This window comes from Neofelis nebulosa, chromosome 1, assembly GCF_028018385.1.
Source record: "Neofelis nebulosa isolate mNeoNeb1 chromosome 1, mNeoNeb1.pri, whole genome shotgun sequence".
Lineage (NCBI taxonomy): Eukaryota > Metazoa > Chordata > Mammalia > Carnivora > Felidae > Neofelis > Neofelis nebulosa.
Window position 1 is genome coordinate 161,178,209 of NC_080782.1, and position 22,611 is coordinate 161,200,819.

Sequence of the window (22,611 nt, forward strand, 5' to 3'; positions counted from 1 at the left end):
CAAGTGGTAACCCCCAAAATGGTGTCCCAAGAAGCCAGTGAGCTCTCGTGAGCTCATCAGAGCGTCCAACTCTTGGTGGAATGTTCATGCTCTCCTTACACACAGTTTCTTTTTTTTTTTTTTTTTTTAAGAAAGCATTTCTTTTTTTTTTTTTTTTAATTTTTTTTTCAACGTTTTTTATTTATTTTTGGGACAGAGAGAGACAGAGCATGAACGGGGGAGGGGCAGAGAGAGAGGGAGACACAGAATCCGAAACAGGCTCCAGGCTCCGAGCCATCGGCCCAGAGCCCGACGCGGGGCTCGAACTCACAGACCGCGAGATCGTGACCTGGCTGAAGTCGGACGCTTAACCAACTGCGCCACCCAGGCGCCCCTCCTTACACACAGTTTCAACAAGCTTGGCTGTTTTTGTTTGTTTCTTTATTAGCTCAGTGAGTATTTATTGAGTGCTTATCTAATATGCCAGACGAGGAGAGGGTGCTGTAAGCAGAAAGTGAAAGCTGATAGCAAAGAAAGACACCAACAGTATAATTCCAGGAGCTTAAAACATGGGTGCGTTTGGTCATTGAGTATTGAGGCAAAACCCTATTCACACTGATGGGCTTTGTGAGCTGGTAGCCCGGAGTTCTCCTCTATAGTAGTTATTTACAAAAGGCAAATAAATCCACCCCATCCAAGAAGTTGGCAAGAAAAATTGCTGCCTCCACTTGGCACCAAATATTTGAAACCGAAAATCAGCTGTCTTGTGAGTTTGCAGGCCTGAATCCATACTGTGTCTGTGGTCCAGAAACCTCAGTCCATGCACGTACATTACTGTAGTCCTGGATTAGTAGCTTGTGACGTCCACCGAGCTGATGAAAAGCCAGTCAAAGCAAATTCAAGCATATCCTTCAGTTCACACCTTAAAGATTCTTCGTCTGTGTTCTCCGAGGAGAAGATTCACAAGGAACACAAGAGATAAAGTGTTGTGTGTATTTGCTGAAACAATAGACCACAGAGTCAGACCTTTGAGTTTGCAGGTCAGCCAACAAAGTTTAAGGAATTTGAAGTAATCAGAGACAAGATTAAAAACAGGCACGAGGTGAGAAATGGTAAAGTGATGAACCAGTTTACAAAAGAACCAGGTAGAATTTCTAGGAATGAGGAAGACACGAATTAAAGTGAAAAACTCTGCATGAATACATAGCTGCTGAGACACAGCTGAAGGGAGACTTGGTAAGCTAGAAGGCCTAGTGGAGCCGTACCCCAGGCACACAAAGAAATGGGAAGGAAGGATGAAGAGAGGGTTAAGGACCAAACAGAATGGTGTCTAAACGTGTGTCCTGAGGTTTCCCACAGTGAGGGGAGAGAGAACGGTAGGAGCCCGCATGGGACAGCAGCTGGAACAAGACGGTATTTTAAGATTCCGGCCTGAGCAGCCGTGGCCGGAGGGCAGAGCCCAGGAGCAGAAGGCCGTGTGCAGGCCTCTGCCGCTATCGGGGGTCAGAGGAAGAAGGCCCCAACTCCAACGGCGGCTGCCAGACAGAAGGAAGTGGGCACATTGGGCCATGAGCTGGTGATACCTACAGTCTGCAGTGTGGGCTCGGCCCGCCACACCCCAGGGGTAGTCACCTCCAAGGAGGTCCCGCCTCACTGCGCCGTGGCATCTTGCACCCCCAGCACGCCTCCACCAGGACCAGCATTTCCTCTCGGGTCCGATGCTTCAGGTGGCAGAGTCGCCGGGAAAACAGGAGCCTCCATCTGGTCTGTGAACTCGAAGAGCCAAAGGGCTTGGCGGCCTGGCCAGGCCTCATGCTCTGGAGGGACACGGAGCTCCAGCGGGAGTTTCCGCAGCCTCTGGGGCAGGTCAGCCTCGGGCTTAGCTGCTGCACAGCATGTGTTTGGACTCCGTAGGAAGTGCAGACAATGTGAGAGAGAAGGGGACACGTGTCTCCCTCCTCCTCCTCCTCACCAGCAGATGGTGGTCTCTGGGGCGGCAGCAGGCTGTGACCACACTGCGTGGTGTCCCCAGCACTCACTGGTGATTACTCAGCCGATTTCTTAGGGAGAGGGCCTAGTTTGTTCTTCTCTTTCCCTTTTCTTTCCTCTCCTTTTGATGTGGGGGAGCGGGGGTGGGGGAGCATCCGCTACAGACCCGCTTGTGAGAGCGAAGGAGCCCTTTCCTCTGAAGGGTGGTTTTGGGCAAAGTTTCTTTCTTACTCGGAAAAAACCTTCCTGATGTTGAGAGCGAACTTTGTGTAACTTTTTAGGGTTGTGATTGTGTCATCACTTAAATGGCACCTCATTATCTGTTTACTGTGTACCTGAACTAAAGGCTCTAGGACATTGGACCGGCTGGGTCCTGGCCAGCACGGCATGTCCGCCGAGCACATCTTTGGTCCCGTTCAGGAGGGTCACCTCCTGCTTGCACTACAGGGGTGGGGAAGGTTACCCTGGAGGAAATCACCATTTTATCCAGTAGAAGGAGGGTACTGATGCTATAGGCACAAAAGAAGTTAAAAACAAGACCTCTTAAGTGCTGGGTTAGCCCACTCCTTTGCAAGAAGGTTCACAAAGTGCTAGTGTCTTCATTGCCTTTTGTCGGTGTAGGTGATTACTGTGAGGGTGACACTGGCTCCCTTTTCCCCCAGGATGTGTGACAGCTCCTGGCCGGAGAGGCTCCTGATGTGAGCCTCGCCTCTCCTACCGGCAGCCCTCGTGCCCGCAGTGCTGAGCCTGTCCCCACAGCTGCTCCAGGACCCGGCCCTGGTGCAGCTACCTTCTGCCTCCTCTCACCTCGCATTTGCGTTGCCATGTGAGGGGAAGGGGCCGACCGCACGGTCCTGGCCTGCAGCCCCCGTCTTGTCTTCCTGCAGAGCGGGGGCTCCGGTGGCCCCTTAACGTGGGAGCTGCCCACGCTCTTCGGGGTGGTAACGTTTGCTGAGTCGTGAGGGCAGGTTACAAGGCTGTGTTCCCCAAACGGTCTGGAATATATGGACATAAATGTCAATGTGGTTATTTGTGGGGGAGGGAGAGTGGGATTCTGGGGAGGTTTTTTTGTTCTTTTGTTTGTATGCTTTGGTTTTGCTTTTTTACATAAAGTTAGGAGTTAGACAGTAAAATAACCACTTTCTGGAGCCAAGTGACAAGGTGCACTAGCTCGCTATCGCGTTGGCGGGCATGGGCATGGTGACAGCACCTCACATCCTTCTTGCTGAGAACGTCCCAGTGCAAGATGGTGGAGTGGGTGCGTGTGTGCCTCTTGGGCCTGTGACCCGGGAGCGTCTTCTGCTCACCCCGAAAGGTACAGATTGCTCAGAAGACAGCACCGCAGTGTGGTGGGGGTGACTAAACCAGGGAAGACCCCAGATGCTGAATCTGAAAGGGACGGGAAGGAGTCTGTGATTTGGGAAGACACACTTCATTTTCTATAAGTTGTCAGTAAAGACCAAGTTGTTGGTGAGCAGACACTGACTTTGACTCATGAGGCTACATGCGTAACATTTTCTCCTGACGTTTACTCTTATCTCCAATTTCTCCACTTAAAGTTAAAAAAAAAGTTTTTTGGACATAAATGCGGACTTTAGGCCCAGACATTTCTTGCCAGCTGGAGTAGATCCTGGGGTGCTGCAGGCAGGGATCCTAACCCACCATGGTCCTGGGGCGCTCCAGGTGGGGAACCGTCCCCCGCACCATGGTCGGTCCTGGGGCGCTCCAGGCAGGGAATCGTTCCCTCCCCTCACCTTCACCTGGTTCTGGGGCGCTCCAGGAGATATCTCTAGTTTGGGTCCTGGTGCCGCGGGAAGAGTGTGAACAGCCCCCTGCGTGTGTTTCCTGCCTGGTCCCGTGCCTGCCCAGTGCTGACCTGAGGCCCCTCCGGCCCCACCTGCCAGGCCAGCACCCTTGAGTGTCCTCGGTGTCCCTGTGGTCGGCAGTAGCTGCCGTGGGCCCTTCGGAGCTGCACTGCCAGTGCAGGCAGTGACTGACCCAGGTGACAAGTGTGTGGGGTCCAGGCAGGACACTTTTGCCCACCCAGCATTGGGACAAAAACTGATCTGATTCTCTCCTTCCTGGTGGAGACGTAGCTCCACCCCTCCAGTCCCAGCAGCAAGAGTGCTGTGTGACCCCACATGCAATGAAATTGCATGCAATGAAATGCAATGAATTGGCTTAGTGAAATTTTAATCTAGCTTTCAATTAATGATTTAACCACACGCATGTTTTATTAGCTGAATTTGGAGCTGTTTGGAGATGGGCTGCAGCCCTTTCTAGAAAACCTGCTCTGTCCGCCTGGCTCCCAGTTCGTCCTGGGCCATGAGGTGGGCCCCACATTCCTGCTGGGAGCCCGGACCTGCTGCTTCTGGGTGCTCTGACCTCAACGGGCCTTCTCCGTGGCACATCCATCGCTCAGTCTGTTACGAAGACTGTTCTAAGAATGGACGTCTCACAGAGTCACTCAGGGCGACGTTCCTTATTCTTTCCTTCCCGTCTCCCCCAAATCTGCCAGGGACCCCAGCTGAGGCAGCCCTGCCCCTCCCCCTGCCCCCACCCTGGACGTTAGGAAATTACTCAGGGACAAGCGCGGGGTTTCCCACGGGTCCCAGCCGAGGCCCCATGTGAACCGCTGGGCTGTGGGAGGAGCGGAGGGGCCACAGGTGGTTCCTCCTTGTTGGAGATTGGTCTGGAGGTGTTTTGTTTGTGAGCGATCCCTTGATGCTGTGAAGCTCCATCCAAGTTTCTCCTGCTGTTACTGAGGGAAAGAGCTTGTCACCCTGGCCAGCCTCAGAGGTGGGTGCCGCGGCACGCGTGACTTCCTCCATCAGGCAGCAGCATTTAGGGCAAGCCGGGTCCTTCGGGCTGCTTTTCTGGAGCCCCGAGGCTGCAAGTGCGGGCCGACTGTGTGGGGCATTAATCGCACGTCTGACAGCTGCTGACCTTGGTCGGGGCAAAGTGGGGTCTGTGCAGAGAGATGCCCCAGGTTAAGACACTAATGGGAAGGAAGGGGAGGCTGGGAGCTGGGGCCCCTTTGAGTTCACCAGAAAGCAGATACTGTCCTGCCGGGCACACAGAGAAGGGCAGGGATGGAGAAGGCTTCAGTTTCCTTCTCTTTGCAAACACACTTCCACTTCTGCTGCCCGTGAAGGGGGTGGGGTTGTCCGGATGACCATGCCAGTGTGTCTTGGGATGGGGGACGCTCAGGGGAAGGGTACCGACGGCGAGGCCCGGCCCACTCACACCCCGCGTAGGTCTGCTGCCGTCCACCGTCCTGCCCCCACAGTGCCACAGCTGGTCTTTCTGAAAGGCCTTGCTGCCTGGGCGGCCTCAGCTCCTGAGGGCAGGGTCCCTCCCACGTTTCGGAAAAGGTGGGACCACACGCCCATCCTTGCCCATTGATGACCGATACTATTAACCACGTTGTGGCGTTTCCAGTTAACAAGGTATTTCTCACGTGCTGCGTGTCAGTTATTTGTCTCCTAAGCTGCAACACAAATTTGAAAGTTCTCAGTGGATGAATATCCTGAACACAGATGGGCGTTAAGAGAGCCTGGGCCAGAGGCGTTTCAGCGGACACACTCATGCTCGTGTGGCTGCTGTTGAGCCGGCGGAAGCAGCATGCTTAGTTTGCCATCAGACCAGACAGGTTTGTAAATGCTGCTGAGAATCATGTGGGTAGGTGTGGGCTGAATCTGTCGCCACTTTCTGGAGGGGCGTTCTGCACCACAGCCTTCGGACCACGAGCACCCTTCTGCCGTGGGGGTCCTTCTCGGGCAGGTGGCTGGCCGCAGGATGGCGAGGCAGGAAGGCGCCCATGCCCGTCAGGGTTGGCGAGGGCGAATCAATCTGCTGTGCTCACTCACACCTCAGGTGCTCTTTGGCGACAGACTTGTTATGTACTTGTTTGGAAAGTGGTCCTTGGCATGATATCAAAGGAAAAAGCAGACTGTGTATCAGGATGCATCATGTAATCCCGCTTCTATCTAAAAATATGCACCCCCATCTATATCTGCCTCTGGTCTATATTCATACATCTCCAGAGGAAAAATCTAGCAGGATATCCCCTATAATGCTAACTCTGGCTTTCACTTTCTGACTTCTTTATGTATTTTTAAAATTTTGGTTTTTTTAAAAAATTTTTTAACATTTATTCATTTTTCAGAGACAAAGCGTGAGTGGGGAGAGGGGCAGAGAAGGAGGGAGACACAGAATCCGAAGCAGGCTCCAGGCTCTGAGCTGTCAGCAAAGAGCCCGATGTGGGGCTCGAACCCACGAACTGCGAGATCATGTCCTGAGCCGAAGTCGGACGCTTAACCAACTGAGCCACCCAGGCACCCTGAAATTTTGGGTTTTTTTAAAAATTTTTTTTACATTTATTCATTTTTGAGAGACAGAGAGAGACAGAGCACAAGCAGGGGAGGAGCAGAGAGAGAGGGAGACACAGAGTGAGAAGCAGGCTTCAGGCTCTGAGCTGTCAGCACAGAACCTGACGCAGGGCTCGAACTCATGAGCTGTGAGATCATGACCTGAGCCAAAGTCGGACGCCTAACCGACAGCCACCCAGGCGCCCCTGAAATTTTGGTTTTTAAAAAAATAGCGTTATTGAGACATAATCCACATGCCATACAACTAACTATTTAAAATGTACAGCTCTGTGGGTTTAGTATATTTGGGGTTGTAGCTCACACCGCGGTCAATGTGGGACATTTTTGTCTCCCTCAAAGAAGCCCATCCCCTCTGCTGCCCCCCATTTCCTGCCGGTACCCTGCTCTCTGGCAGCCGCCAGTAGACTTTCTGTCTCCCCACATTTGCCTGTTTGGGGCATTTCATGCAGATGGAATCACACCGTGTGTGGCCTTTTGTGGCTTCTCTCCCTGAGCGTCATGATTTCAAGGTGCACCCACGTGGCAGCAGGTGGCAAATCGTGTCTCCTTCCCACGGCTGATGATATTCCCCTGTGTGGACTGACCACACCTTGTGTATCCGTTCCTCTGTTGGCGGATTTTTGGGTTGTTTCACTTTTTGGCTGGTATGAATACTGCTGTAAACTTTCATATGCAAGTATTTGTGTGGACGTGTGTCTCCCCTGCTCTGGGCGTGGGGGTTGTTGGGCCACATGCTTACTCTGTTTACTGCTTTGAGGAGCTGCCACTGTTTGCCCAAGTGGTGTCCTGTGTTATGTTCCTGCAGGCAACATGTCAGGGTTCACACTTGTTCTCTGTCTTTTCAGTTCTGGCCATCCTCATGAGCCTACTTTTGATTTTATAAAGCAAAATTCTCAATACAGTTTCGTTCTTAAGAAGAAAAAGCTATTTCTTGCTTTTAGTTAACAGTATAGGTAACATTCCTATCCACGAATGTGTGTGTTTTTTAAAGCAAACAGTTCAGGCCAAAAGGGAGCAAAGCACAGGGCAGTTCCAAGAACATCCATGTAAGTCTAATTAGGAATCAACACACGGGGAAGACAGTGTCTTTCCTGGGTGCCTTTGCTCCATTGGGGAAGGACAGGTGTGGTTACCGGGGACCCAGTACCTGCAGACAGAGCCTTGGAGCACAGGCCTAGGCTCTATCAGATGCCACCAGCCCCTCAGGAGCTGCCCAGTGCCGGGCATCACCTGGAGTGTGGCTCCCTGTGGCCTCTAAGATGAAGCCTGGCCCCGCGTGGCGTGCCCGAGGGTACAAGGTGGGGTTCTGCACCACTGAAGGGATCTGTATGCTGCCCATGTGTAACGTCTGGTTGGTTCAGAGACCGTAATGACCTGGCAGCTTGTGTTAGACACTCATGTGGGTGTGGGATTAAAGATTCCTGCTTTGTGGCCCCTCACCCTGGAGAGGGTTCTCAGGGGACAGGGCCAGGGCAGCCACGTTTTCTCCAAGCCTGTGCAGGTAGTTCTGACTTGCAGCCTGAGTGAAGACGGCTCCATGTGGAGAGCAAACACCAGAGTCCCACACGCTGGGATTGGGAGCCCAGGCCAGGGCACTGACCTGCTCCTCGCTTCTGCCTCATGTCGAGCATGTGCCTGGGACAGGACTCAGGCAGCCTGTCACGGCCATGCAGAGAGGACAGAGGCCTGACCGCACCCTCTGCCCCCCGCAAGGGGCTGGTGCGTCCCCTACCTGGGGGGCTGGCCTGACCACACCCTCTGCCCCCCATCCAGGGGCTGGTGCATCCCCAACCTGGGGGGCTGGCCTGACCGCACCCTCTGCCCCCCATCCAGGGGCTGGTACATCCCCTACCTGGGGGGCTGGCATCAACAAACCAACAGTCGTGGGTCTGTTTTCCTCATGGGGTCTCCTTCTAGCCCCAGCACGGACCCATACGCTCCATCCTTCTGGGGCCACCGGGCCCTGCTGAGCTGATCCCAGGGCCCATATGTTCCATCCTTCTGGGGCCACTGGGCCATGCTGAGCTGATCCCAGGGCCCATACGCTCCGTCTGTCTGTCCTTCCATGCTGAGCTGATCCAACTACGGAGTGAGTCGAGATGAGGCCCGTGAGCTTCAGGAGCTGGGTAATTTTGACTGACGTGTCAAGTGCCTGTGTTTTAGGATATTTCATTATTTCCTGCTGGAGCGGAATGGTAGGAAGCAGACACCAACTAAGCCACATGGAACCATGGCACATCGTGCCACAGAAACACCATATCCCAGGGGTCTGTGGCATTGGTCAGTTCTGAGAGGCACCGTCTTGTTACGGCTAATTAACGTGTGAGCAGTCCTTCCTTACGCTGTCTGCAGGGGACATCTGACTTCAGAGATGCCTAAGCATGGGGTGGGAGTCATCTCAGGACTGGTGATGAGTGAGCTGACACCGCCCCCTCCCTTTTTCTCTGGGGCACGTCTGTGTCCCTCCCCCTAAACTTCCACTCCAGGCACCACTGTCCCTCTTCACCTTTCCAGCTTGAGCAGGAGCGAACGTGGCTCGTTTTCTAACCAATGTAGCATGCTGTTCTAGCTCTTCCTTGACTGATTATGTTTCCTGCTGTGGACCCTCGCCGTGAGCGTGCGTGGGGTGGACACACCAAAGTCTGAGGCGGCTGTGTGTGCGCTGCAGTGATCTGCTGACCACCTTGTCAGCAGCTGCAACCAGCCTGGTGCAGGGCTGTTTTCAGTGTACGTCCTCTGTCGGCAAGCCACATTTGCTGACCTCAGCCCTGCCCACCCAGAGCACCTGGGGTCTGTTTAATGACAGGGCCTCTGGCTTTCTGCCCAAACTGAGTGTCCTGCGCAGTGACTCACCCACAGGGTCTGTCTGGAGGCTCAGCTTGGTGGGCAGGGGTCCTCTCCCCTGTGAGAAGTGCGGGTTTCACCCCGACTTCTGGGGCAAAAGGGGCGTGGTCTGAAACTGGGACGCCGAGTTTTCCTTGAATGCATAAAGGGGGCCTGCCAGCTGCTGCCCCAGACACTCAGAGTGTCGCAGCGGTCCTGGGCACACACAGTGGGCGCAACTCTTACTGCGTGGAGCTCCCCGCCAGCATAGCAGGCCACTCGTGCAGTGTGACATGTAAAGGTGAGGTGACACACGTGTGCCCTAGGCTGGTGCTCAGTCTTCAGGCTCCTGCACCTGCCGGCAGATAGCAAGGCCGCGGCTCCCACAGTCTAACAGAGCCCATTCTGTTTATTTCTCAGCCCTTTCTACGGAGAAGACTTCTACTGCGAAATTCCTCGGAATTTTCGGCACCTGTCATTTTACATTTTCGATAGAGATGTTTTCCGGAGGGATTCCATCATAGGTAGGTACTGAAATGGACGTTTTCTTCACTTCTTCTGCCTCTTCTGGATGGGATCTCATTCTGGCCAGCCACCAGTGTCTCCTCCAGGTCCTCTGCTTGGAGCCAGCGGTGCCCATCAGCATTCTTGGCCTGGCCTCTCTGGCCGTGCAGAGTGGCGGTGGGGAGTGGCAGTGATCACGGGGCTGGCCTAGCTGTGGCGAGGTGGCTGGGGCAGGCCTCCCACGTCCCCCGTGCCCTGGACGGGCCTCCTGAGTCCTCTGTGGCATGGACGGGCCTCCCTGGATGGGCCTCCTGTGTTGTCCGTGGCAGGGTCAAGCTGCCTAAGTCCCTCCTACCCATCAGCGTGTAGAGAAACTTCACACCATGAGTTCACATGGCAGACACCAGGCCACGCTGGCAAAGGCTTCAGAGCTGTCCTTCAAAGTCAGGGTACAGAGACCCCCTAGCCTGTCCCCAAATGACTTCCAAGGGCTCCTCTGAGGAACCAGTGTATAGAGGACACCTCCCACTTCCCCAGGCTGTCCCTGTCCCTGACTCTTGACTCCCTCCACGGAGATGGGATAGTACTGGGGCTCTCAGAGGCGCGAGCATCTCGGGGGAGCACTGCTGGAGAGGAAGGAGGGCCTATCCAATCAAGAGGGTACTTGTCCCAGGAAGACCCTATTCATGTTCCTGTGGCACGAAAACTAGGAATTGAGAGGCTAAGTGTGGGCACAAGTGTAGTTGCTGAATTCCAGGCCCCATGTGATGCCCGTGTTGTGGCCATGGCTGCTCCTGGGGCGGCGTTTGGGGGACTTAGCTCTGCAGTAGAGCATTTGAATCATGGAGTGTTCATGCCTCTCTCCTGCGCTCTCTTGGGGCATCCGGCTGCAGAGAAGGTCACCTGCACAGCCAGTGAGGGGTATTTCTGTCCCAGCCAGTAGCCCCGAGGCAGTGGTGACCACCCCCCTCCCTCCGCAGCCTCCGGCCTCATGCTGTCCAGCTGCCACCCCAGCTGGCTGTTTCTCTGCTGCGTCCTTGGTGCCCAGCCTTAAGTGTGGCTGCCCCACAGCCCCCTGTGGTTGTCATGCTGAACTGGTGGTGGCCCAAGGTTCCTCATCACCAGGTAAAATCCACACCTGCCCCTTCCTCACCTTCCTGACTGACCCACTGAGACCCAGTACCCTGGAGTACCCTGGAGTCCACTTTTCTCCCATCCCAGGGGTGGCCCCGACCCCCTGCACTCTGCTTGGACCGTGGCCGCAGAGCTTGCCTCTCTCTCCCTCCATCCTTCCGTTCTCCCACAGCTTCCAGAGCTGCCCTTTCTTCATGCCGGCCATCGGCACCTCCTCCCTATGAGCAGCTGACCACTGGCATCCCTCTGCACCTACGAGAAAGCTCAGGACAGTCTGGACCCAGTCTCTCCCTAACATCCGGCTTTGGCTTGGGAGACAGTCACCAAACATTTGTTGAAAGACAATATAACGTACCTCCATACATTATATTTATCCCATTTTAGAAATTCAGTGTTTTATAGACACTCCCCCTCCTGAAGAAACCCTTTTCTGGGGCTATGTGCTTCCATTGTAGAGCCTGATTAATATTTAAAAAAAAAAAAGGAAGAAAGGAATGGAAAGGGAGGGAAGGAGAAGAAAGGAGGGAAGAAAAAGAAGGAGAGAAGGGAAGGGAGGGAGAAATTGTCAAGCTTGTAGCTGTACTGCTGGATGTGGCTCAGAGAGGAAAGTCTGTACTCCGTAGCATGTATTGAAGACCTTTCGTAATCTGACTCAAATTGTTATCTGGACTAAACCTCTCAATGTCCACAGGAGCCTCTCTGTCTCCATTCACACACACAAGCACGGCCCCCACTGTGCATCCACACAGACCACCACCATCATGGGGGTGCCTGCCACACCTTCCTAACGCAAGAAGTCTCTAAACGCGCCTCCATTTCCTGACGTCTGACTAGCCTGTGGTGATGAGCTCGTGTGCAGCCTGTCTTCGGGGGCTGAGCCTGAAACTCCGTGGTTTTGTGGGGCTCCTCAGCTGATCCTAACAGTTAAAAGGAAACTAACACGTATTGGACGCAGGTACATGCCAGACACTGTGCCAGTATTTTCATGGGCATAACCCCTGGAAGTAGGTACCACCTGCACTTGCTAAAGAAGAAGCAGTGGGCTCAGAGAGGGTAAGATACTTGCCTGAAGATGCACAGCTAGCACGTGTGCTAAGCATCTCCTGTCGTTTTTGTAGGGGAGTGGTTACCAGTGTTAGCAGAGGCATGGGAGGAGGGGGTGTGTCCGCACCCGCTTTGGTCCTCCCTGCCAAAGACCCTTTAGTGGGTCTCCTGCGCGTCACCCCAGAACCTGCTCTCGCTCTGGATCCCCTTTTCATCCTGCTGGTGTGTGATAGGTCTTCAGTCTGAGCATCAGATGTCATCCAGTACCCAGAGGCTTCCCAGATGGTTTCCGTGTTGACTCAGATTACACTATAATGAAGAAGATTTGATTTATCTTTGGAGACATAGGAAAGCTTTTTTGAGTGGTGATCTTAAGGATAAAAAATTATATTTGCACATTTAAATTTTTTTTTAATGTTTGTGTATTTATTTTGAGAGAGCAGGAGCAGGGGAAGGACAGAGAGAGGGAGAGACAGAATCCCAAGCAGGTTTCATGGCAGCATGGAGCCTGATGCAGGGCTCGAACTCAAGAGCTGTGAGATCATGACCCAAGTTGAAATCAAGAGTTGGACTTTCAACTGACTGAGCCCCCAGGTGCCCTATTTTTGCACATTTCAACCAGAGAAACTGCTCAAATGGTTGTTGGTTATGTCTCCTCAAAATAATCAAATAAGCTGTTATTGATATCCTCTTTAAGGCATCTGCCATTAAAATTTTTTTTTTAATGTTTATTTATTTTTGAGAGAGAGACACACACAGAGCATGATCAGGGGAGGGGCAGAGAGAGGGAGACTTAGAATCCGAAGCAGGCTCCAGGCTCTGAGCTGTCAGCACAGAGCCTGATGCAGGGCTCGAACCCACGAACTGCAAGATCATGACCTGAGCCAAAGTCGGACACTTAACCAATGGAGCTCCCAGGCACCCCGGGCCTCTGCCATTTTTTAAGGTAACCAGCAGCATAATGGCTTAGCAGTCTTGGTGGCGTTGAAACTGCTATGTCGGCAGTTGGATGTCGATGCCCCGCCACTATTTTTGCAGCTGTAGAAATAATCAACGACCTGGGTCTCCAGGGAGAGACTAAAGTTAGGACTAGTGATTATGTTGTTACCACGATGAGAGTATAAATTCATGTCATGGGATCAATCACAGTGTCACTGACTTCTTGGGGTTTCTGATGTCGGGTCTGATGGCATCGCACACCTGGAGGAAACCGCACTCACCTCCAGGCTCCCTGGTGCCGCACGTGTGTCCCGGTGGAGGTGCCCACTGGAAACACATAGTCCAGACTCTGGAGCTTAATAGCGAGGGCTGATTACAGAACTCAGAGCTGCAGGAGCAGGGTGCCGCGACCTGGTCCAGGTGCCCTCCCTCCAGCCCACCCTGTGCCCCCGTGGGCTGAAGGTCAGCTGCAGGCGAGAAACATCCAGAGTGGGTTTGGGGGTAACTGGAAGTGACCTGCGCGGGAGGGTGCACATCGGCTGCGATCCCTCCATCACATGTGGTCGGCAGCCTGGGGTTTCCTGGGCCAGAGAAGGTTAGCACCAGAAGGAGTTGATATCAGGCAGGGTTTCCAGCCAGGTGGCCTCAGTGTGTTGAGGGGCCGTGGTCCAGTAGCTGCTTTCAGTGCTTCTCGTGCACAGGGGATGTCCTTTAACCGGGATGCGGCTGCTAGACACACTGAAGTGTGGCTGCTCTCCTTTGGGCTAGAATTGCACCAACACAGAGCCATCCTGTGGTGCAGACCAAGGCTCTGAACGGCATTGATGGTTTTGGTGACCAAAACAAGGAAGTGTGTTTAGTCCATGCTACTTGGTACAGGGGATTCTAGTGAACGGTCCCTGTGCCCCTTGGATTGCTCCTGGGCTCCCCTTCTCCTCCTCCACCCACCCAGCCTCCAGTTAGGTCTGGGCTGGCAGGATTGGGAGGTGGGGCAGAGGCTGGGGCGTTCCCCACTCTCCCACCTCTGGCTCTGGTGGCCACCCCTGCCCAGGGTCCTCCCAAGGCCCCTCTTCCTCTGGGGGACCTGGCTCAAACCACTGTCTCTCCAGCTGTCCCTCCAGCCCAGGACTGGCAGCAGCTTCCTCCAGATTCTCTACCAAAGGGGAGAGGCAGAAACAAGACCTTTATTCTTTTGTTTATAACGAGGTTTATTGAAGTATAATTTTTATGCAGTGCAATGCACCTTCTTTAGGCGTGGAGTCTGACAGGTGTTGACAGCCGTGTTAATGGTCCACAGTTAAGACTTCTTTCCATCCCCCAGAGCTTCCCTGCAGCCTCTTTTATACCCTCAGTGCCCCCAACGAAGCATGTGGCATCTATTTCTACAGTCTTACCTTTTCCAGAGTATCACACAAATGGAGCCACACAGTACGTGGGCCGCCATGTCTGGCTTCCTTCATCTAGTATGCTCCCCTCACCTAGCATCCCTTTGTACACATGTGCTGCTATTTACCACTTCAGCACTGGATGGAAGTGAGGGTTGTTTCCAATTTTTAGTGGTTGTGAATAAAGCTGCTGGCAACACTCTTATCGTTATACCAGGTCTTTATATTGACACGTGTTTTTGTTTCTCTTGGAAGATTCCTAAGAAGCAGATTGCCAGGGCGTCTAAGTGTTGAAAGATGGCAGAATTTGCCATCCCCAAATACACACTTTGGCATAAGGATTACTTTGAGCTGAAGGCAGTTGAGAATAAGCAGGCACAAGAAAAGATCTCCAGCTTGCCCTAAAAGTAGGACATGAACTTGCCAGAAGTTAATCACTGAGATGACCCTAGAGTTAGCCTCAAGGTGACACCAGAGGGGTCTACATGACACCCTTTTCTCCACTCACCCCTTGTTGCAGTTTGTGCCCTGGAAACCTGAAGGCCTTTCCTTGGTGTCTCTTCTCTGAAATTTGTCATTGTTTCAGGTTAAGATGTTGCATTAGCACAAGTCCCTGTGCACTGCTGAGTTTCCCCCATGTAGATCTGAGAGACATGTTGGTAAACTTCTGTTTGTTGTTCTCTTGTTCATCCTTCCTCTGTTGCAGAGCCCTAGAGAACCTAGAAGGGTAGGAGGAAAAAGGTTCCCCCTCCACTGTGGTGTGTGTCTGCCCCTGGTAGAGACTGCCACGCCGTGCTCCTCCGTGACTGTGCCATCTTGAATTCTCCGCAGCTGCGTGAGAGCCTCAGGAACCACACAGCCTCTCCACACACTCAGAGTTGGCACTTTTAATTTTTAACCCATTTTTGTCATTCTAATATGTGTGTAGGATCTCACTGTGGTTTTTACTGCATTTTCATGATGAAGAATGAGGCATGTTTTCATATGTCTACCGTCTATATCACTTCTTTGGTGAATTGTCCAAATCTTTTGCCCTTTTAACTGGGTTGTTTTATTACAGAGTTGTTAAAGTTTTTTGTGTATTCTGGATACAAGTGCTTCACTGGATCATTTGTTTTACAAATATTTTCTTCCCTTTGTTCATTTTCTTACCAGTGTCTCTTGAAGGCCAGAAGTTTTTAATTTTGATGAAGTCCAATTAGTCAAAATTCTTTCTTTAATAGTTTATATTTTTGATGTCATATCTAAGAAATCTTTGCCTACTCCAGGGCTGTGAAGATTTCCTCCTCATCCTCCTCCTTCTTTTTTGTAGAAAGCTTATGGTTTTAGCTCCTACATTTACATCTATTCCAGGTGAATTGCACACGTGGCACAAAGTTCATTTTTTTTCTCATAAATGTCGGGTTGTGGCACCCTCGTTTGCTGAAGGACCATCCAGCAATGGTTTATCCATTGAGTTACCCTGATGCCTTCCTGAAAACCACCAACTTCATATGCACGGGTCTGTTTCTGGTCCTCTGTCCTGGTCCGTTGGTCTGTGATCCTTGCCTGGCCCTGGTGCCCGCTGTCTCGGCGCCTGTAGCCTCAAATCCAGTCTCAAGTCAGCGGTGTGAGCATGTCAACTGTTCTTTTCCAAACTTGTTTTGTTGTTCTAGGCCCTTCGAGTTGTGACTCACATTTTTTAATCCACTTCTCAATTTCCAACACCACTGAGATTGTGTAGGTGTGTAGATTAATTTGGAGGAGAATTAACATCTTAACATCTCTTTGGACCCTCTAATAGAGCACATGCTTGGTCTTCTCTTAACCTCTCTCATCAGCGTTTGTGATAGGTTTTCAGTATACGCGTCATATGTATAAATACACACACACACACACGTGTGTGTGTGTGTGTGTGTGTATTTATCCTTATGTATTTTATGGTTTTGATGGAGTAGACAAAGATTTCTTAGGTAGCACACCAGAGGCACAAGCCATAAAAGTATCATTTTGTGAATGGTACTTTTTTTTTTTTTTAATTTCAATTCTTTTTTGAGAGAGATAGAGACCAAGAGGGCACGAGTGTGTGAGTGGAGGAGCAGAGGGAGAGAGAATATTAAGCAGACTCCACATTGTTAGTGCAGAGCCCCATGTGGGCCTCGATCTCACAGCCCTGAGATCATGACCTGAGCCAAAATCAAGAGTCAGACACTTAGCCAACTGAGCCACCCAGGTGCCCCTTTATTTCACTTTTTGTTCTCATTGCTTGCATGCACAAGTACAATTGATCTTTATGTATTACTTTGCATTCTGTGGTTTTGCTGAACACACCTGTTCTACTACCTTTTCCTATAGATTCTGCAAACATTTCTTCCTTTCTAGGGTACGTGCCCTTGCTTCTTTTTCTTGCCTCTGTGCGCTAGCTAGGACGCCGGGGTGAACTGGAGTGATACGAGCAGCATCCCTGCTGCCGGCTCATTTCAGGAAGCATCTGTCTGTCCCTCATTAAGTCAGCTTAACCTTCCTGCAGGTTTCTGTATCCACCTTCCCCCACGTCCTCTCACCCTCTGTACCAGGTTCTCCGTGTCACCTGCCCTCTTGTGCCACCTGGCATATGCTGTCTTCTGAACAGACCCTCACAGGTGTAGCACCCCAGAGAGGAAATAAGCCTGGACTTTTTACTGTGTTAAGGCAGGCAGCACCACCACTGTGAGACAGCGAGGCCCAGAGTGGCTCAGTGACCTTTTGCTGTCACTCAGATAGATGGGGACACATTTAAGTAGATATTATAGTTTGTAGGTTAGGTATTGTCTCCAAACGGCACTTAGAAACTCTAATATATGCGTTTAAAAAGGACGCATTAGTATACTTCTGTGTAAGCCTGGATGTGTAAGCTGTAGGGTTCACGTAAGCATTAAAGACGCGGCTCTTCCCTGTTCCGACTAAAGCTCATAAAAACATTGCAGTTACTTAAAATTTCAAACCTCACACGTAACCCTCCCATCCAGCTGCACTAATCACAGTCTGAAGGTTTTTTTTTTTTTTTCAATGAAATATATTGCTCAATTCAATTCCAAGAATTGTTTTCACATGGCTTTATTCCATGGACTCAGAATCACATTCCCGTGGCGAGGAAAAGGGATCGGTCTGCAAGAGCTGCAGAGAGGAAGGACAGTGTTTTCTCGCCAGTCTGCCTGGTGGCCGTGTGTGGGGGTGGTGGGGGGTGGTCGGAGGCCCAAGACCCAGCAGGCCAGGTGCTGGGGGCAGGGAGGACCGAGGTGGAGAAGGAGTGGGGGTCCCGAGGGAGCCATCCTGCCCCATGATGATGCTGCTGGAGGGGATCCCGTGTGGCCTGTAAGTTGGGCTTCTGTTGCATTTCTGTGGCGCCTTTGTGTGCTGCATGTCCCTGGCTCTGCACCTGCCTCTCGCCATCTGTCTTCTCCCTTCCGTGGCCACCTGTCAACTGCCAGCAGTGGCTCTGATATGTCGTGAGGTCTGTGGCTGTGCAGGGTCCTCCAGGTGAGAGCTGAACCAGTGGGGTCCAGGTGGTCAGTGGCATTGCCACTGCATCTGCTCCTCAGGGGGCGGGGGGACACTGGTGCTGGCCGTGCCAGTGAGCCCAGTGGCATGATTCCAGGGTCTTTCCCAGGGCTGTTTTCCGGCTGGGAGGTGCGAGGTGCTGTGACCTTCTCTTTGGGAATACGGAGCCACACAAATATGCCGAAATGATGAATGGCCAATGGACGGGTGCATGGGGGCTGAAGGTAGCAATGGTGGGAGTCAGTTGTCCCAAGTCCCGAGGGCCCAGCCCTCTGGCACTTGGACAGGCTTCTTGGCACGTGTGTTGCCTTCCAAGTACCCCTCTGTGCCCAGTGGGTAAGTCTCATGGGGTCTGGAGTCCCAGGTTGGAGGAAACCTTTCTCTCTGCCCACCGAGGTTCTCCCTGTGACACTGGACTCACAGAGAGATTAACAAGAGAGTTAACACCTGTGGCATATGTCACGCAGGGGACACCTCAGTGACGGCTTGCTCCAAGAGCAGGCTGGACAGTCTGTGTCCAGAGCAGCGACCAGACGAGGGGGAAAGAGTTTGGGCCTCCAAGGGTGGCAGACTGGGAGGCGAGCACATGGGGGTTAGTGGAGTTAGGGCTGTTTGTGCAGGACCATCCTGGGGGCACCCCTCTGACCTCCTCACCATAACACCTCCTGAGTGAGGGTCCATGGCAGCCTCTGCTCCTCAGACATTTCCTGGGCTGCAGGGGGCGGGCAGCCAAGGGAGCTCTGGGAAGGCTTCTTCCTGCACCTGCTGGCACTCACTTGCCTCCAGCTCAGAGCGGCCTATTCTGAGGCAGCCTGTTCTGAGCTCCCTGGGACCAGACAGATGGGCAGTCTTTTCTTCTCCTAAAACCTCGAATCAAGGAGCAGAATGGGTAGCCCCAGCCAGGTCCCATGTGAGGCTTTCCGGAGGAGATGTGGCACGTACTGACCCGCTGGAAGGAAGACAGCATGGTGTTATTGGTTTACCCAGTTACCTGTTCTGGACGATGCCTCTGCGAAGCCTGGTGGTGGTGGTGGAGAGCCCCGCTTGTTGTTTCGGGGGTTTGTCCCTTCGTGTGACTGCTTTTCTTCTGCGTGTGTGTTGTAGGGAAGGTGGCCATCCAGAAGGAGGACCTGCCCAAGTACCACAACAGGGACACGTGGTTCCAGCTGCAGCACGTGGATGCAGACTCTGAAGTGCAGGTGAGGCCTTGGTGGGGCCTGTGGGAGGGGCTGCGGGGTGGCTGCAGAGACAGATGCAGGACTGGGATCCTAACAGGGAGTGATGGTTAGCAAGTGCGTCCTCTTATCCACGATGCGCCTAGGCCTGTTCACTGTGTTCATTCTTTCGGTTATTGTCGCACTTTGACATGTGTGAAGCATAAAATTGGAAAGGACAGTAATTACACAGAACTGAAGGTGAACAGAAAATATGGGCAAGCAAAAGCAAAGCTGGGGCAGGAGCGAACGCACAGCCTCGCACTGCGGGTCCCAGTTGCTGGAAGGGCCCGCGTGCATTTCCAGCTCCCACATGTAGCAAAGGAGGGTTTGGAGAGAAGGGAAGTGACCAGTCACCGAGTTTCCTGTCATCTGAAGCGTCCCCTGGGCTCTTCTCGGCCATGTGTCATCAGGGACTGACCCCCTGCCCTTGTGTGGGGAGGCTGTGGGGTTCCAGTTCCCAACCCTCCCTTCTCTGTGATGGGGCACTGCCCATGCCCACACCAAGCATCTGGGACAACACACGCTGGGAGGGTGGCCCACAGCCTCTCTTCTCCCTCTACCTTGCTTGTGTGGCTTCCAGCTGAGCTCCTAAGCCCGCGCTGGTATCTGCAATCCACAAGCGGAAGGATAGCGCACCGCTGTGACACCAGGACATGGGAGCACTGTCGTCAGCGGTCCTGGGAGTCGCCAGGGCTTGGCCAGGGTATGGGAGCCAGCACAGGGTCTGGCATAGGCAGGCCTGGCTCCAAGCCCAGTGCCCCCATCCACCAGTGAAATACGTTGGCGGGGCCCCCAGCAAGCCTCGTTTCCTCATATGTAAAATGGGGTTCTGTGAATACTGGATGGGACCTGATGTGCGGCAAGGTGGTGCCTCGGACAGAATCCCCAAAGTAGGTAGCTGCTGAGCACCCCGCTCTGCCTGGCACATCCCACCCACAGGCACCTGGCCCGGCATTTGGGGGCCTGGCTGGCTGCTTGTCCCCACACTTCCTTGTAGACCCTCAGCCTTGGTTGAGCTGTGAGGGTGAAGGCAGAGCGTCCAGTTTCCATGTGCTGTGGGGCCCCTGGTGGCCCCTGCGATCAATCCACAGACTTGGAGAAAGAGGCAGGGGGAGGGAAGGGTTGAGGAGCTGAGCCCAAGAAAGATGTCGTCTCAGTGGCTTACACTGAATTCTGGCCAAGGGGCCCACACGTGCCGCAGAAATCAGTAGACACACAGCTACTGCAGAATCCCCGTGTGTGTCCAGATTCCAAGAGCAGCTGTAGCAGTGACAATGAGCTAATTAACACCAGGAGCACACGGGCTGCCCAGAAACCCCGTCTGCAGACGGAAGGCTACAGGGCCACGTGCCATTCCTGCCTTTTGATTTGGCGGTTTCCCCATGACTTTTGTTCAGCAGTGGAACAGGCTGTGGCGGTGACGAGGACTCCTCTGCCAGCAGCCGGCCACGATGTGTCTTCACTGCGTTCTTCACACTGGGCCAGCCCTGGTTTAAGTCTGACTTCATTGTCAAGTGTAGCTTTTCTTTTTTCTCCCCTTGTTTTTAAACTTAACTTTTAATTTTGAAATGCTTACAGATTCATAGACAGTCCCAGAAAATAGTACACAGGCAATGATGATTAGCAAACTGTGTGCTCTCCTATTTATCCTTAAAGACAAAACCAAGTGAAGAAAGGCCTGTGTTCCTTCATGCCGTTTTCCTCATGGCAACATCCTGCGTAACTGGCCACAGCCAGGACACGGACATTCTGCAGTGCACAGACCTCAGATCCCACCACTTTTACATGTCTGCACACATACAGTGTGTGCGTGCAAGTGCAAATCACATGTGTATCCCGTGCATTTCATCATGTGTGGAGGTCTGTGCAACCACCACCACAATCAGGGTCCAGAACCACTCCGTCACCACAAACCTTATAAATGCGGTGTGTGTGTTGATTGTACTGTGCTGTGTGGAGCATCCAGACTGTTTCATAACTGGTGCCTTTCATGTGCCTGTGGACCAGGACCTTGTCCTCCTGAGCCCGACCCTTACGCCCTCCAGATGGGGTGTGCCTGTAGCTGGGCCAGCTTCCTAGGGATCAGCGTTACGAGCAGCAAATGGGTATTGCTGGTACTGGGGAGACAGAGGAAGGACTGTGTGTATTGAGTGCCCGCCAAGGTCTAGGCCCTGTGCTGAGGGTTTTATTTAGGGTACTTCAATCTCAGAGTACCTGCCTAGGAAGCGGTCATAACTGCGGAGGGAGCAGTGGTCCCTACATTCAAACTGGCCCGTAAAAGTGCAGCACAATCTTTTGCCTACAGCTGCTTCATCCTGAAATGTCTCATTTACAATTTTTAGAAGGCAGAGGATGGTATATGGTTTCTTGAATCCATCGGTTCTGCAATTCATATGTAAAGGCGTGCGTCAGAAAGAAAGTGCCAGAAAACTGGGGCCAACAAGAGATCAAGGAATCAAAGTAATGGTGGGAAAGGCAATTAAAAATTTCTTGATTCCTTCTGGAACTGATGTTTGTTAAAGTCTCTGGAAAATCACTTTATTCACAAGAATTAGTTGCTCTGTTCTTTCCCTGACCCTGGGTGAGAGGATCAGAACCACGCGGTTGGCAGGGACAGGTGCTTCTCCGTATTGCAAGGGGAGGGAGTCGGTCCCCACCCATCACCTGAGCGGGCCCAGGGACCCTTCCCCAGCTCCTCCGAGGACACCCGGCTGCCACTGAGCTCTGCCACGTGCTCTGTGGTCTCAGCAGACTTGCCGTTGAAGTGTGCATCCAGAAAACTCTGACAGCAAACCCTGGCCGTCTTCCAGCACCTTTAGCGTGGCTGGAAACCCCAGGAATTTCGTCTATCCTATGTGTCAGACAACCCTGCTTGAAGGACTTGCCAAGAGCCAGCAGCTGTCTGCATTGAGGGCCCAGCTCTGAATCTTCCTGTGGGTTTGGGGAAGTGAGGGAGGCAAGGGCTGGCCTCCACGTGCCGTTTCTGACTGGTCCTTGGCTTCTGTGTTCACGGGAGTCCTGCCTGCTCTCAGCGCCACCAAGGTCCGAGTGCTTGGTGACCAGGGGCCCTCCTGTGCGCTGACTCCAGCCCCGGCCTCCAGGCGTGCGGACCGGGGCTTGACCGGGAGGGTGCAGTCTGCTGCTGTCATCGCAGCCCGTGGTCGAGGCCCTCTCTCCAGGCCAGGGATCTGATGCTTTCCTGAGAAAAAATGTGTGGGAACTGCTGTGATTTTCTTTCTTAGGTGATAAACTTTTTCAATTTTATGTTCGCAGAAAACTGACCAGAAAGTAGAAGGGACTCCCATGTCCTTGCCCCACTAGGCCTCTATTATTAGTATTCCTGTGGCGCATTAGCTGCCTCCAGGAGCTAGAGTATAACAATACGAGAGATTCTTATCCTCCATTCACAGAGGGTCATTCTTTGTCCTGAGTTCCACTGGTGTGACAAAGGTGCCCCCGGAGCCACCGGTTCAGAACCCACAGGATGGCTTCGCGGCGGCACCAGTGATGGCCCCTTTTTCATTCTGTTATTAGTAATTTGTGTTTTCTATTTTCTTAGCCTAGCTAGAGGTTTAATCAGTTTTATTGATCGTTAAAAAACAAACAAAAACAGCTTTTGGTTTTGTTGATTTTTTCTATTGATTTTCTGTTTTCAGTTTTGTTGATTTCTGCTCTTGCTCTTCTCTT

The 22,611-nt window shown here is 52.6% G+C and overlaps 1 protein-coding gene across 3 annotated transcripts in view; it reads left to right on the plus strand.

Moving 5' to 3' along the window:
* Positions 1-22,611, plus strand: part of RASA3 (RAS p21 protein activator 3) — a 120,885-nt gene that overhangs the window by 51,381 nt on the left and 46,893 nt on the right. For all 3 annotated transcript variants that reach the window (XM_058741646.1, XM_058741654.1, XM_058741662.1), the window contains 2 exons: positions 9,603-9,706; positions 18,812-18,906. In XM_058741646.1, coding sequence (XP_058597629.1) covers positions 9,603-9,706; positions 18,812-18,906 — 199 coding nt within the window. Of the gene's footprint in view, positions 1-9,602; positions 9,707-18,811; positions 18,907-22,611 lie in introns of those variants that run through there.